At 34.9% G+C, this 16,361-nt stretch overlaps 1 protein-coding gene across 1 annotated transcript in view; it reads left to right on the forward strand.

Annotated features, from left to right (window-relative positions):
* shtd (anaphase promoting complex subunit 1) overlaps positions 1-16,361 on the forward strand; it is a 220,066-nt gene that overhangs the window by 83,612 nt on the left and 120,093 nt on the right. The window contains exons 13-15 of the mRNA XM_089090505.1: positions 266-1,059; positions 10,353-10,616; positions 13,700-13,846. Coding sequence (XP_088946631.1) covers positions 266-1,059; positions 10,353-10,616; positions 13,700-13,846 — 1,205 coding nt within the window. The remainder of the gene's footprint in view (positions 1-265; positions 1,060-10,352; positions 10,617-13,699; positions 13,847-16,361) is intronic.

Below are 16,361 nucleotides of genomic sequence, written 5' to 3' on the forward strand. Positions count from 1 at the left end.
CTATTTATACGTAAGGAAGGCTACCGTCTCCACAAAAACCCTGCTCAGCTCAAATTTATAATATTGTCGAAAATTATATGTCGTGGGAGTTAGTTTTATTAAAGTGCTTAGAAGCTCGTCCCATAAACCGAATGAAAACTGGTCCAAATACAAATTAGTTTTAAGTTTTTCTCTTATTCTTTTAATAAAATTTCCTTCTCTTCTGAGTTTTGTAAGCAACTCTTTATGTCATTAACCCCATCACTCGTCTGTTTTTTTTTTTTAGGAGAAATGTTCAGGGTTCGTTTGCCATCAATAGCAAAACATCCACTTATAATGAAAATCTTCGAAGTAACTTCTGACTCTACGCCAGCTACGGAGTATGAAAATTACCTTCATTTCATTTCTAAGTGGTACACCAATCGAAATTCACCTGGCTCTAGTGACTTAAGCCCTTATGATGAATGGGACTTATTTTTTAAACTGTTTTTGCAATATACGGGAATGAAATGTACCAAGTGTTTGTCAAGTGGAGACTCAATAACTCCAGAATTAGAGGAAAAAAGAACTCGATATTCAGACAGTGGAAGTGATTTTGATTGGGAATATTTAAAATCGAGTAAATACACAAAAACTGTTGGAAAATGTGTCCTTGCAAGAGCGGGATTGCATTTTGACCGTGTATTTGGAGAAGTAAATTTGAATTCAAAGCCATATCAAGTGAATAAGATATCAGCTCCTCTAAGAAATTGTGAAGATTTACTTCTGGCACTGCATTTTCTCTATGAAGAGCTGAAGTTGAAAATGATTTGGTGGCCTCATTTGCAGCAACTTGCAGAGATTAATATTATTCTGGCGGGCTGTTTTGGACTGCAAGAATATCTTGAATACTATTGGATGGACTTCCCTATTGTAGCCTCCAGTTATAATGTGAAACCAATCTTGGAAGTGAAACGAATCCCCAGAGTTCCTCCTTGCATTCTTAGAACCCTTCATAGTATAATGAATGCTAGTGCTACGTTCGATCCTGCCAAAATAGGCTTTAAAGGCTATGGTGCGAAGTCCCTGCAGATTATAATCGTATGTTTCTTGTTTTACTCATTTATAAGTGGTCTTTGCCCTTTATTTACCAACCCACCCTGTATCTCTTTCTCTTACCTTGTCATTCTATCTCTATCTCTCTCACTCTCTCCTTGAGTTTTTTTTACTTGAATTTAAGTTTACAGATCCTTGTTTAAGTTTTAAGTTTCTTAGATGAGAATAATTTCCAAAATAGGTGAGAGAAGTCGCTCACTCTTATCGGTTGGTGTCAAATTAGTAGATTGCACCATTTCATTTCATATATTATACCTTGTAATAATAGAATTCCAAAGAATACACTATATCCAATTCATTAAGGTTGCAAAACAAAATATGGAATTGTAATAATAAATCTGAAGTATGTCCCAACTTCCTCGTTTTAATTCAAGTTCTTTTAATTAGAATATCCCTTATGGCTTGTATAAAATTTCAAGGAAATATTTTAGAATAAATCAATCAGAAGTGAGAGGAAAAGCAGATCTAAGGAAAGATAACAATTGCTGACAACTTTTTGTATTTTGCACAGTGTTTCCCCTTCAATATTTTTGAAATCCCTAAAAGGCTAGTGGAAAATCCTCAGAAATCCCGATTTTCAATACCGAAATCTCTATAGGTTTCCCCATTTTCTGACTTATTTCCAAGTCACTAGTAAAGCCTCGTTATGCTGACTTTTAATAGCATTTGTTAAAGACGACTTATTTTGCAACTCAAGACCTTTTACTTGTACCAAAATATTTTCTTTAGAGGTTTAAAACAATACTTTGTATTTATTTGCAAGTTATGTTCGGTTTTGATTTATAGATTTCGGTGCCAGATTTTTTTATTCTGGACCATATAAATATATTTTATTGATTTGTTTCTCTTTGCCATTATTTTTTTCGTCTCTGTTACTATTTTTGAAACACCATAGTTTTATTTGAATTGGTGCGATGAATTGTCCTTAATGATGTCCAACCAGTCACTTTTTCAAGTATCATTTTTTTTTAAACACATTTTGACTTGTTTTTATATCGAGTCGTGATTATGTTAAAAAAAATCGTTTGAAAAAAAAAAAGAAGAAAAAGTAATCTGTCAACGGATCTGTCAAAAGGTGACTGAAAATATGATACTTTAGGATAGAAAAATGCTTAAAATGTACTTTGAGTAATACAAAAAAGGTCATATATAACACAATACTTGGGCAGTGTTCCCTTTCGTAATAGGGTGCAGCAAGACGAAATAGATTAAGTAACAGAAATAGATTCAATACTTTTTTCTGCTACGCATGATCAATCAGAGGACTTAATTTGTTGCGTCAGTAGCTCAGTGGATATGGTGGGGAAAATAAATAAATATTTATATTATAAGGTTATTTTTGGTAATTTGGGTTATAAGACCGCACTGCTTGTCACACCAATTTAAAAAATCCATCAGTTGCCTCAGAATACAGTTAAATTGACAATAAAAATCAAGAAAAATTGACTTTTAGTCAGAATCAGATTCAACACCTTCTTCCTTTTTTCCGATGGTAGCTGAAGCCTTGACTCTTTTTACGTTGAGCACTAGCTGCTCGCCTCCACGAATCCATTGGGTACTTTCTGAGGCCCGCTTCATATTTTGTTTTAAGAACCTCATGTGCCGTTTCCGTTATGAGCTTGTTTTGTCGGTCGGTACTTATGATTTTTACAGCACTAAAAAACCTTTTGAAGACAACGATGGAGTAAGGAAGTGAAAACACCCATATTACTGTTAATATTAGATTTGTTTATAACTTGGTTCGGGAGAGGGCATTTCTTCGAAAAAAAAAAAAAACAAACACCAGTAGATAACCACATCCATATTTTTCAATATCTTCAACAATGGTAAGACTTTGCTTAATCCGCTCTTGTTCGATTTTGTTTCAATCCCAAGATATTTTCCCCTAATTTCAAATGAAGGATTGGAGCTTCACAGCTTTGATGTAAGAAGATTGTGTGGCTCTAGGGATCTTTTGAACAACATCATGGGGCACCCCAGGATCTGATTTTATCCTCAACATAGACTTCCGCCGAATTGGATCCAAAATAGTGTTTTCAAGGGGAAGGTTAACACTTGGGTCATTTTCATTATGTCGGAATACATTTTTTGAATTAATATAGTCCTTCTTAGTGAAGCTCAAAGACGGTTCCTTGAAAAGAGATTTAGTCTCTAGTTTCAGGTGATAAAACGGTTGTTTTTCAGCTTGAAAAGCTTAATTAAATTCAGTAAGAAATCCCAATACAAAGGAAACAAAATCAAACATGCAACTCATGACTGGGTTCAGATTTGTGTGTACCAACTTATTGAGCTGTATTAGATCGTCAACTAGCAGAAGTCTGCAGTAGGAACTAAGAGCTTCCAATAGTTCCAAAATTCTGCCCACAGCAGCTTTGACTGAAAGCCATCGAGTCTGCCCAAACTTCAGAATCTTATGCATGTCAACTTGGCAGAACTTTTGAAATTCAAGGAAAGCATCTTGCCTCTTGCGACTGTGAACCACTAAGGAATAAAAGAAACTGACATTTTTAGAAAATTTTTACATATAGTAGCTGTTCCATTTTGTCTTTTTTCAAGTTCATTTTTTTAAGCAAAGTAATGTAACCTAGTTTCATATGACAACTTTACAGATATATAGTATTGCAGGCAGAGGGTTATCAATGAGTATCAACTGGCTTTCAAATCTTGTAAATGAAAACATTCCTTGTTGACATGAAAGTCATGATACTATTGAAAGAACAAAATGTTTGAAATGTCAGTAAAAGGCGACAGATCACCTGGTATCGCAAATTTATTAAATTTTTGGTGTCATTAGAGGGTAGCTGCAGCTATAGATTGCAGTTCAATTATCAAGCATCAGAATGAGGCAGGGAGGCTGCGGAAACAGGAAAAGGCAGAGAAGTTCTAATGAAAATAACACACTAATTGCTCTTATCTGGCCAACTAACTAAGTTTTCGGTAAAGGTGCAGAAAAGGACAAGAAAAGGGATTCCTGACAAAAACATCTATTTATTGCTATACATTAATTAAAAAAACTTTTTTCACAAAATTAGTTTTCCAAAGAAAAGTAAAGAACTCCATTATACCAAAAATGAACAAAAAATAAAATCAAATAATCTGCCAATCGTGAAACTACCACAAATCAGCATCAATGAATAAATGAAACCCAAAGCGAACAGAAATTACAATAAATAACCGATTCAAACTCAAAACGAGCAAAAATTAACATGAGTTGGGCTATTTTAATTGGGTACGCTATTTGATTGATTACGCATGAGTACGCTATTTTGATTTGGTTAAATTTTAAGAGCTGAAGTAGCCCCCAAAGTTTGAACATAATACTCTCAGTCGTTCTTGGGTTCCTGCTGAGATGCCTTATTGGGAATTAGCATTAACACAGTGCATTTTGGTTTAATCTTAAGGCAACATTTACATAAATAAAGAAAAACGAGAAAAAATGGGGTTTTTATAGTCCAAATTAAGATACTGAAAAAACGAAGCGAATATTTCTATAGGACAAACGCCTCTCTTCTTCAGCGCGAAACGAAACGATGTATCAATAAAAGCCAAAAATTAAAAGAATTAAAACCAACTACCTAACAACCATAAAAGCGAGTTATTCGCCAATATCCGCGATTTGCACAAAATCCAAAAAATATGAACTGCCATCGACGGATACTAGCAAACAACTGAACAAGGAAAGGAATCAATTCATTCACTCGAAAAACAAAACGAACCAGCAATTAAATAAGTTGGAAACCTATGTCATTTGATTTCGGATTTTAATTAAGGCATTTCTTGCATACACCCTTTGAGACCTAAGGGGTTGTTCACGTGTTTGATTAGATGATTGGGAAAGTGGTTCAAGGTTTATTTCAGGGATCACTAAAGTATCGGCTTCTCTTTTGAGAAAACCGAAATATGACTCGTTTATTCTTAAATCACCGGAATCTCTGTTTAAAGCTAGACCTAAATGTTGGTATTTATAAATTTCAACAGCTTCTCTGTAGTGCTGGACAATACCTTTATCATTCGAAATAAAACTAGCTTGATTAAACAAAATAGTATGGTCTGGTTTTTCAAAAATGTGCTCTGCAAGGGCAGAGTCAAAATTTTCTGTTTTTTTCCGCTTTTTAAGTGTATTATTAATTGAACTAGAGTGCTGAGTTAATCTATCTGTTAGTCGCTGATTAGTTCTTCCACTATACCAAAGACCACACGAACAAGGAATTCTGTAGACACCGGAGTTTTCACCTATCGGGATAGGGTCTTTTCCTTGATAAATTTGGGACCTGATAGTTTTTCTGGGTCTATAATAAGTGTAAATGTTATTTTTCCTTAGATTTTTTGTAATGTGGTCTGAAATCCCTTTAATGTATGGGAGACCAATACATTACAATCTTGGTCTCCCATACATTAAAGGGATTTCAGACCACATTTCAAAAAATCTAAGGAAAAATAACATTTACACTTATTATAGACCCAGAAAAACTATCAGGTCCCAAATTTATCAAGGAAAAGACCCTATCCCGATAGGTGAAAACTCCGGTGTCTACAGAATTCCTTGTTCGTGTGGTCTTTGGTATATTGGAAGAACTAATCAGCGACTAACAGATAGATTAACTCAGCACTCTAGTTCAATTAATAATACACTTAAAAAGCGGAAAAAACCAGAAAATGTTGACTCTGCCCTTGCAGAGCACATTTTTGAAAAACCAGACCATACTATTTTGTTTAATCAAGCTAGTTTTATTTCGAATGATAAAGGTATTGTCCAGCACTACAGAGAAGCTGTTGAAATTTATAAATACCAACATTTAGGTCTAGCTTTAAACAGAGATTCTGGTGATTTAAGAATAAACGAGTCATATTTCGGTTTTCTCAAAAGAGAAGCCGATACTTTAGTGATCCCTGAAATAAACCTTGAACCACTTTCCCAATCATCTAATCAAACACGTGAACAACCCCTTAGGTCTCAAAGGGTGTCTGCAAGAAATGCCTTAATTAAAATCCGAAATCAAATGACATAGGTTTCCAACTTATTTAATTGCTGGTTCGTTTTGTTTTTCGAGTGAATGAATTGATTCCTTTCCTTGTTCAGTTGTTTGCTAGTATCCGTCGATGGCAGTTCATATTTTTTGGATTTTGTGCAAATCGCGGATATTGGCGAATAACTCGCTTTTATGGTTGTTAGGTAGTTGGTTTTAATTCTGTTAATTTTTTGCTTTTATTGATACATCGTTTCGTTTCGCGCTGAAGAAGAGAGGCGTTTGTCCTCTCGCAATATTCGCTTCGTTTTTTCAGTATCTTAATTTGGCCTATAAAAACCCCATTTTTGCTCGTTTTTATTTCTTTATTTGATTTCAGGCCAATGTGGTTTAATAAATTATCTTAGGCAACATTTAGTTTTAAACATAATGGGAAAATGGGAGGGTGGCCGTGGGAGGGGGACTCGTTCCCCTCCAATCCCTTTTACTACTAAAAAGGGCATTAGCCTTTTCTATTTTCAATCGAATGAGCCCTTTTCGAATGTCAAGCCTTCCAATCACTTTCGACTATTAAAAAGGGTACTAGCCCTTTGAATTTCCTATCGAATGAGCTCTTTTTGAGTTTCTACGACAACGCTTTCTATAAACACCTTATATGCCCCCAGGGCATAAATTACAACCCTTGCCCTGAGGACTGTGAGGGGGCTGTCATCCTCAAAGACCTAATTTCCAGAACTTTCAACTACGTTAAACAAAATGACTATCTCAAAATTTTGATTGGATGTGTTAGGGAAAATGGTGGGCGTGAGAGGGGGGTTAATTGCCCTCCAATCACTTCCGACTATAAAAAGGGCACTAGCCTTTTCAATTTCCAATCGAATGAGGCCTTTTTGGAGTTTCTACGAAAATAATTTCTATAACAACCTTATATGCCCCAGGGCATAACTCACAACCCTTGCCCTTAGCGTTGTGCGGGGGTTTTCAACCTCAAAGACATACTTTCTGGACCATTCAACAACGTTGAACAATATGGCTATCTCAAAGTTTTGATGGGACGTGTTTTGGGAAATGGTGGGCGTGAGAAGGGGGGTTACTTGCCATTCAATCACTTTAGACTCTTAAAAAGGGCACTAGACATTTCAATTTCCAATCGAATGATTCCTTTTTGAAGTTTCTACGACATCGCTTTCTATAAAAAAAAACTGGTATGCCGGCAGGGCATAACTTACAACCTTTGCCCTGAGGGCTATGGGGGGAGTTTCATCCTCAAAGACATAATTTTCAGACTTAACTACGCTGAACAAAATAGTTATCTCAAAATGGTTACTGTATATGTTTGGGAAAACGGTGGGAGTGAGAGGGTTGTTAGTTATCCACTGACAACTGTTAACGATAGAAGAACACACAAGCCCTTTTAATTTCTAATATAATGAGCCATTTTTGAAGTTTCTACAACATCACTATCTATAAAAACCTTATATTCCCCCAGGGCATAACTTACAACCCTTGCCCTGAGGGCTGTGAGGGGTTTATCCTCAAAGACCAAATTTCTAAAACTTTTAACTACGTTTAACAAAATGGCCGTATAAAAAATTTGATTGTATTTGTTTGGGGAATTGGTTGTCGTGAGAGGGGGGTTAGATGCCCTACATTCACTTTCGACTATTAAAAAGGGCACTAGCCCCTTGAATTTCCAATCGAATGAGCCCCTTTTCAAGTTTCTACGACAAAGCTTTCAATAAAAACCTTATATGCCCCCAGGGCATAATTTATAACCCTTACCCTGAGGGCTGTGGCGGGAGTGTCATCCTCTTAGACTTAATTTCCGGATCTTTCAGCTACTTTGAACAAAATGGCTATCTCAAAATTTTATTGGATGTGTTTGGATAAATGGTGGGCGTGGAAGGGGTGTTAGTTGCCTTCCAATCACTTTTGACTATTAAAAAGGGCACTAGCCATTTCAATTTCCAATCAAATGAACCCCTTTTGAAGTTTCATCCACAACGCTTTCTATAAAATACCTTATATGCCCCCAGGGCATAACTTACAGCCCTTGCCCTGAGGGCTGTGGGGGGGGGGGGGGTGTCATCAACAAAGACTTAATTTTCAGATCTATCAACTGCATTGAAAAAAATGTCTATCTCAAAATTTTGATTGGATGTGTTTGGGAAAATTGTGGGCGTGGAAGGGGTGTTAGTTGCCTTCCAATCACTTTCGACTATTAAAAAGGGCACAAGTCACTCCAATTTCGAATGAGCCATTTTCAAAGTTTCTACGACAACTCCTTCGATACGAAGTGCCCTGGTCTAATACCAAGAAACCAAAAAAAAAAAAAAAAATACATTGTGCCAACATCGTTCTTTACATAGGCAGTGCTATTGCGCTGCCTATGATTATTCAGTCTAATCTGCTCTAGAAGTGCAGAGGGCTGTCCAGTAGAAGCAGGATATAAACAATTATTTTCTTACTGCATGTCCTTTTTGGTTTAATTGAGCAGTACCTTTCCACCTTTGACTGCAAAGAGCCCTAATTTGCATCTTTACCAGGTTTTCTTCAAATTATTAGTAGTGCTGAAAGAATTTCGGACCCCTCTTTTCTTGACTTCTATGTCAATTTAGTTTAACAACAAAAGTACGAAGAACAATAGGGAAATATTTTTGCAAGACAGCTAAGATCTTTTTAATAAATGTATTGGCCCTATGTCCAATGACTGCCCTCATCAAGACAAAAACAATTGAAAGAAAAAATACACACGGTCAATCGCGACAAATACAACCAAAAATAAAAAATTTTTCAAAGATATATAAGGATCTTTTCTTAAGCGAAATTCAACCAGGACTGATAACAATTATGGTAACACAAGGTGATTCCTGATGAATCTGCTCTTATTAGCAATGACCTAGGCATAAAGCAGGTAGTCCGAGAATCAATTGAAATCAGAATTAAGATTAATAATAATATTTCATTAAATAGGGACTTGGGGGAATATACACTAAATGTTCTATACACAAATTTAATTAAAAATGATCTTACAAATTATTTAAAAAAACCGATAGACATTAACACAGAACTGGTCACAAAACTATTTATGAGGCTACCTACTAAAAAGCTTAGATTAGCAACAAGAACGTTTGAGATTTATTTTTCTTTCTTCCCATTGGATCGCCTTGTTTTACCTTACTTTTTATCAGTCCTGGTTGAAATTCGTTGAAGCGAGTATACTGGGACTGCCTTGAAAATTTTTTAATTTACTGTCTTGCAAAAAGATTTCCCTATTGTTCTTCGTACTTTTGTTGTTTGTTATGGAAAGGCAGTGTGGTCTTCGTCGCTATTTTCGTCAATTTAGTTGTTATCGTCGTCTTCTAGAACGTTCTATCTAGCAGAGGCAATCATTCAAACATAATGAACTACCGAATTGACTGTGCAAAAGATCCTTAACTCACTTTATGGTGCGTTCAGAATATCAGCTTTCTGGAAAAATGGGATAAAAACTACTTACGTCTATTTTCTTTTTTCGGATCGGAAGAGCATCTTCTAGGGCCGAAACCCTAGAAATTCCTTAAAAAATCCAGAAGACTTGTTAAAATCCCTCAAAATTCCCAAATTCCTCAATGAAAAATTTTGCCCCTAAAAGACGTCAAAAATCCTCATTATAAGGGGAAAATCCCTAGAATGGAAACACTGATTTTGTACCACTTTGTACCATTGTACCACTACATTTTGCATCAATGAATAAACTGTAAAGATCAAATTTCGTGGCAAGTTTTTGTATGCTTTCTGTGTAAGTATTCAAGAAGCAGGTAACACTCATTTAAAGATACATAATTATTAAAACACTCTGAATCATGGTATTTACATCTTTGCCATCATCCTTTTTATTTTTTGCCATATTCCATATTTTTTTTTTTTTTTTTGAAGAAAAGAGTGTAGGACTTTGGTTAGGCAGGGTTAGGAGTAAAAATAGTTCAACACTGGTCAAATCCTTAGGAGAGCAGGTAGAGCATGTTTTTGGGAGAAGAGGGTTAAAATTAGAAAAAGGTGTATTTTCAGTCCACTATTTTTCTTTTTTTTTGTAGAAGGTATTCTCCTCCTCCCCAGCTCCCCAGTTTGGAATCAAATATTTTCAATTGAAAGTTTCTTAATTGCTTTGGAGGATAATATATGGGGAATTTCTGGTTAGTGCAATCCTTTGGACTTTAGTTCCGATATAATTGTTTTTTAGTGTCATGAATTTAATGAATAAAATATCGTGATGATTTTAATAATATTCTCCAAGTTTGATGAACTTAATAGTTTTTTTTTTCTTAACAGGCCTATGCGATTATATTTAAGAATACAGAAATACAAAATCAGTTTGGTATAATGTTGAAATCAAAAAATCTGAACCACGACGCAATGCTTCATCTGACCTTCTGTGGATGGAAAAAAGAAGATTTTTTAGATGTACCCTTTGGGGTGGGACTACCCCTGTTAAATATGCTGGTTGAATGTCACCATGAACCTGAGCAAAACTGGGCTGAGGAAGTTTATACGCTTATCTCGAGAGAAGACTTAGCAAAAATGAGATCTTTTCAGGTAATATTGTAGCAGCTGATTTATGCTCTCTCTCTCTCTCTCTCTCTCTCTCTCTCTCTCTCTCTCTCTCTCTCTCTCTCTCTCTCTCTCTCTCTCTCTCTCTCTCTCTCTCTCTTTCTCTCTTTCTTTTTTTTCACTAACTCTTTTTTCCTGTCTTGTCTCTCTGTTTGCTTTTTTTATCTCCCCCCTTCCATGTATGTGAAAATTTCGAAAGTGGCAGGTAGCAGAACTCGGCAAAATTCCAAAAGCTGCCGACAAATTCGGGGATAGTGGAAGCTGTGTCATTTTCTGCCAAAGTCTGCCGAAAAATTTCACTAGGCCATGATAACTGCCAAGTAGCATGGCTACCATGCTACCCCACTTTTTGCACACCGGCCCCCTGCGTTTTTTTTTCGACCTCTCCTTTGAAGTATCAATGACATCAAAACATTATTTACCCAGTGAATCCATCTTTGGTCTATTCTTACCAGAAAACATCGAGTTTCTAAGATTTTTCTTTTGGTTGTGTCAAAAGTATGCATTTTTCTAGTTTTGTAAAAGAATCATGTGTTAAAGTACCTTGTGATAACGCAGTGGCCGAAGCTGCGCTCCTCAATCAGAGGTTTGACGGTACAATCCCACGTATCGCAAGGAAGAGTCATAGCAAATTACGAATTTAAATAAAAAAAAATTTCACTATTGTTCGAATGTATTTTTTCACTATCTTTAGATAGCTTCTTTAGTAAAAGCAGTTTTCAACGAAAGATGAGAAGAAATAAAGTCAAATATTTCAAGCGTAGAACGACCATAAATTACCATCAATAAATAAATAAGGCAGCCTTAATAGTTTTGGATCTATTAAAGCTAAAAAAGAGAAATCGTTTAAGATATATATTGTTTGCTGTAAGGTTCAAATTACGGTCTGAACTTTAGAATACATAGGGAGAATTTGTACATGAACAAGTAGAGATAAATCCTTATATTATTATATGCCTTATAAAATGATTAATTGTAATTTTCTCCTATTTTGGAGTCCTTCTGAATTGATAAAATAAAAGCTCAAAATAGGGATAAAATCCTTTTTAATAGACAGTGTATAGAAAATTCACAAAAAATACCAGATATTTCGGTCACATATACAGTGACCGTCATCAGTAGTAAAAACTGGACAACTGAACTGGAAAAACTGGACAACTGTCGTCATGGAAAAGCAGTGTGGTCTCCGAAATTATCTACGTCATATTTCTGAGTTGGAATTTTTTTTTTTCTATCTTTCAGCATTTCGAACTGTGACAACGGAAATAAATGTTCTTTTTTGTAAAGGAAATAAATTTCCAATTATGAAAGTAAAATAATTGTTGCTTGCTGCCATTTTTCAAATAAGTCGTGTTGATTTGATTAAAATGTTTCATTTTTATGTAGCCGCAGTTTGAAATGAAAAAATGTATTTTACAACTTAAACTAACCAGAACACAGTATTCTGAAGATGCTTGATGATAAAAAAAGTCGATATTAAGTGAATCTCTTATATTAAGAATTTAAGTTTTCTTCGAGTAGTGACGCCTATATAGCAGGGGTGCCTTTACGGGGGGCGAGAGCATTCGTTTTCCCTAGAAATGTTTTGAAAATACCCTTTTATTCGTTTCCATTGAACATAGTCGAAAAAAATGGTTCTTTCCTAAATTTCAAAAAGCATTTTATTTATTCATTTAATACATAATTTTTTTTTAATGTCACATTTTCCTTTCTTATCGAACAAAATTGAAAAAAAGCTCTTTTCTAAGTTTTTTTTTTCATAAGAAAAAAAAAGTAGCAATGATTGGGAATCCAACTCGCATCATTCTTTTTTGCAATTTGATTTCTCTTTTATATCGAAATACTACCTTCTCATGTTTTGAATTGTCCGATAGAAGAGCAGCGCCAAATGCTGAAAACCATGCTGCTACCACGATGCGACCAGGATTGCACAAAGCCTCCATTCATGCTGGAGGTCCCAGGGACTTCTTGCTGTCCGGTTCTAAGCCGGCTTAAGCCCTTTGGTATAGAATTGAGAAGATATGTTGATCCCTGTCCTGCCCTATTCTCCGAGATCATTGCTTTTCCTGAGGCCAAAGTAATTTCAATGAATTAAAGAACATGAAAATTGGAACTTGGAATGTTACAACGTTAAAAAATGACTATCGTATCGACATTTTGACTGACGAACTCAGACGATTTGAACTGGACTTACAAGGAATTTCAGAAACTCATATCCCAGGGGTAGGAAGTATGAAATTAGGTGATATAGAATTTGTATACTCAGGCAGGAAAGACAGGGAGTAGGGCTCATAATGATGAATAAGTAAGCTGCTAAGTCTTCTTTAGGCTGGGAAGGTATTAATAATAGAATACTAATTGCTCAATTTATGACTAAAAAGTTCAGGGTATCAGTTATACTAAAATGTGTCCCTGTAGAACCAACTGACGGAGATACTAGTGACTCAGATAAATTTTACTTACAGCTGCAGGAGCAAATAGACAGGATCCAAGGTAAAAATATGGTGTTTTTACTAGAAGATTTTAATGCTAAGGTCGGTAGAAATAGGGATAAATGGTATCCTAGCCTAGGTAAATTTGGTGTAGGAAATGAAAATAGTAATGGCTACACACTTTTGCAATTTTGTAGGTATAACAATCTAGTTATAACCAATACGGTGTTTGATCATAAAATGGCTCATAACTTAAGTACTTCAGTCGTTAAGTACTTCAGTACTTCAGTTAGTTAAGACTTCAGTCGAAGCGTCGTCATTCATTTTAAAAAAGATGTCGGAATTTAAAGTGTAATAACCAATATTCGAAGCAGAATTGCATAATTTATGCATATATAAGTTTTAGATTAATGTTTTATTATTTTTATTGTTCAACTACTTCTTTCCTCTTTAAACTATTGCTTGTTGTGATACTTGTTGCTCTTTTTGTTTGTGGTTTTTCTGTCGTTATTGTTTCTGCTGTAGATTATCATATCTGACAAACAAAAATGGAACCAAGTTCTCCAACTATTATTTTTAGGAGAGCATTTTTCAACTATTGAATAATTTATCTTTTCTCTTTATTTTATTTTACAGCAAGATAATCAGCTCAACTCTCGTGATATTGAACGGCTCGAAAAGCTTGTGGGAGATACTCTAAATCCCTCTAAGCCGACACATAAGAACATGAAGAATACAAATTGTAAAGTAGATGAAACAGGAACAGAAGGAATGGAAAGTTCTGTAAGTTGCACGATTGATTTGTTACATGAATTTTGGCTGGGGGAGAACATTTCCCTCCTGAGATTGGCCTAAGGCGGCCATTACCCTTCCTCTTCCATCAAAACTGAAAATAGTGGTTTAAAATATCCTTTTTTGTTTTTGTGCTTACGAAGCCTTGAAAGGGGGGGGGGGAGAATTTGGAGCCGAGCCTTTCCAAAATGACGCGGTTTTTCCTGTTATGTATGTCTGGATAATTACCCATTTTTGAGTATGTTTCAAAGTTGTGCCCACCATCTGCACCAAATTCCTGCGCATGTTAATCATTAACCTTATACAAGAAGCACTGTTGCCACTCATGACATTCCTATGTAGTACACGGTCTGTCTAAAAAAAACATTTAGGCTTATGCTCATTTCGAGTCCACACAATAATAAGAAAATAAATTAAATAATAAAAATTAAACGGAAATAACTGAAATGAAGTAAATATAAAATGATTGTGTTATATTGATTGTAATTAATTGGTGGTGTTATATGTGTATGTATATATTGCTTTACGAATTTATATGTATGTTTGTATGTATATGTGTATTTTTTTTATTATTTTTTTGCCGGGTGTGTGGAGTCCCGTATCACCGTACTTGATTTCGCTCTATTTTCAGTTTCAAATAGGTAAATATTAACATCTAAGAATGTCAGTACTGAATGCTTTTCCAGGCCAATTGCTACTTGAATGAAGGATTACAAAGCTGCTATTAAAATAGAAAGCTACTATCAGAACGACGATCTAGAAACGTGGTTCTGATTTCGATCATTAGGTGACTATTCGAGTCGAGCTAAAAAAAAAAATTCTTATGAGACTGACTTACGCCTTTTTGAACGGATAATCTGGTTGGTAGACTAACTGGTTTTACCAAAAGTGGAGATACGGCCTTTTGATATCCGACTGACAATCGTCTCGACAATCGACAATCGTCCCTATCGTCTGATTTGAGTTGTGGGTTTGTTATATTTAAATGAACTATGTCTCTCCCTCTCTTCTTTGTTTAATGCGTAAATGTTTTAAACATTATGTGTTTAAATGTTTAATGTTCAAATAATTTAACGTTTAAAGTTTATTTTATAATTCTTCCACCCCTTTTACAGGCCATTGAAACTTTATGGGGATTAAAAGCAGGAATAAAATTGTAAATGCATATTTTGTATAAATGTATAAATTTGTATAAATGTATAATATATGATACGCTATGATATATAATATTGTATAATATATAATAATATAAAATGTATGTATAAATTTATAATAAAATATAACAAGCCGAATTACCTATAATCATGATGGAAATCCCAGTGTGCTGTGTGTCGTCAAGAATTATTATTTAGTTCAATATTTAGTGTAAATAATTTTTAAGGTGATTCATTTAGTTGAAGTTGAATGTTTACTGGATAATAACCTCCAAGGGGGGCAAATTGTCTTTTGTTTCCTTTGTTCTGCTTAGTGCTGCTCGTGCCCTCAGTCTGCAAACCTAAAATTAAGAGCCTTATTTTTATATTTAATATTTAAGCCTTAGATTTTATGTTCAAGTGTCTTAAAAATAAAAGGAAAAAATGGAAATATAATTTAAGTTAATTGAAGAAAAATAGATATGTTCTCAAGATCTTCGACATTAATTACACAAAATTAGTAAAGTTATAAAACTTTATGTGTAAGGATAACATATAAATGGATGTTCTTGGTTAGTACAAGTTGAAAGGAAAAAGCGAAGAGAAAACACTACCCCCGTTCTTGAAATTTACCATATTCATTAATAAGAGTAGGCTACGTCTACATTCGACGTTTTCTGTAAAACTGGGACGGAAAACTGGGAGACAGTTAGCAATCTGTATGGCTAAAGTAGACTGCTACTTGTCTCTTAGTATTGTGTCCTCTGGTTTCCCGTCCAGTTTTCTGGTCATCAACTTTGTCCGTCTATATTTCAATCAGTGAGAAAACTTCTTCATTTGACTATTACTGATGCTATAGTAGCTTCTTTATCTTTCTTGGTAAAGCCCATGACTTCCTTTTCAAATTCGTTGCTTGATAAAGCTCCCAGAAAACGGAACAACCCATTTTCGCTTCCTATTTTTGGGTGTGCCCCCGTATCAAGAAACGGGAAACTGGAACTGCAGTAGCGGTATACACTATCCATATTACCAGTTCTCCGTCTCAGTTTTCCAGAAAATTCCGAATGTAAACGTGACTTAACTGAATATGTATCCTTTGAATATGTATATGTATCTGTTCGTCTGAATATGTATCCGTTCGTCTTAGATAGGTTTACCGCTCCTAGTGGTTAGTTTGAATTGGTCCATCCATTTCAAAACCATCATCGACAAATCAGCGATAAGATGCTGTACTCTACAGAAAAACATCAGAAAAAAATTTATTTATCTATAGATAGATAATGATTCTTCTATGTTTTAGAAGTAAAGTTTATCTCGAAGAAACTGAAAATAACAACAAATTTAACCCTCCTAGATTCTGAGAAATACATTTT

This window comes from Artemia sp. Qi Xiang Cuo, chromosome 6 (genome assembly GCF_049724085.1).
Source record: "Artemia sp. Qi Xiang Cuo chromosome 6, ASM4972408v1, whole genome shotgun sequence".
Lineage (NCBI taxonomy): Eukaryota > Metazoa > Arthropoda > Branchiopoda > Anostraca > Artemiidae > Artemia > Artemia sp. Qi Xiang Cuo.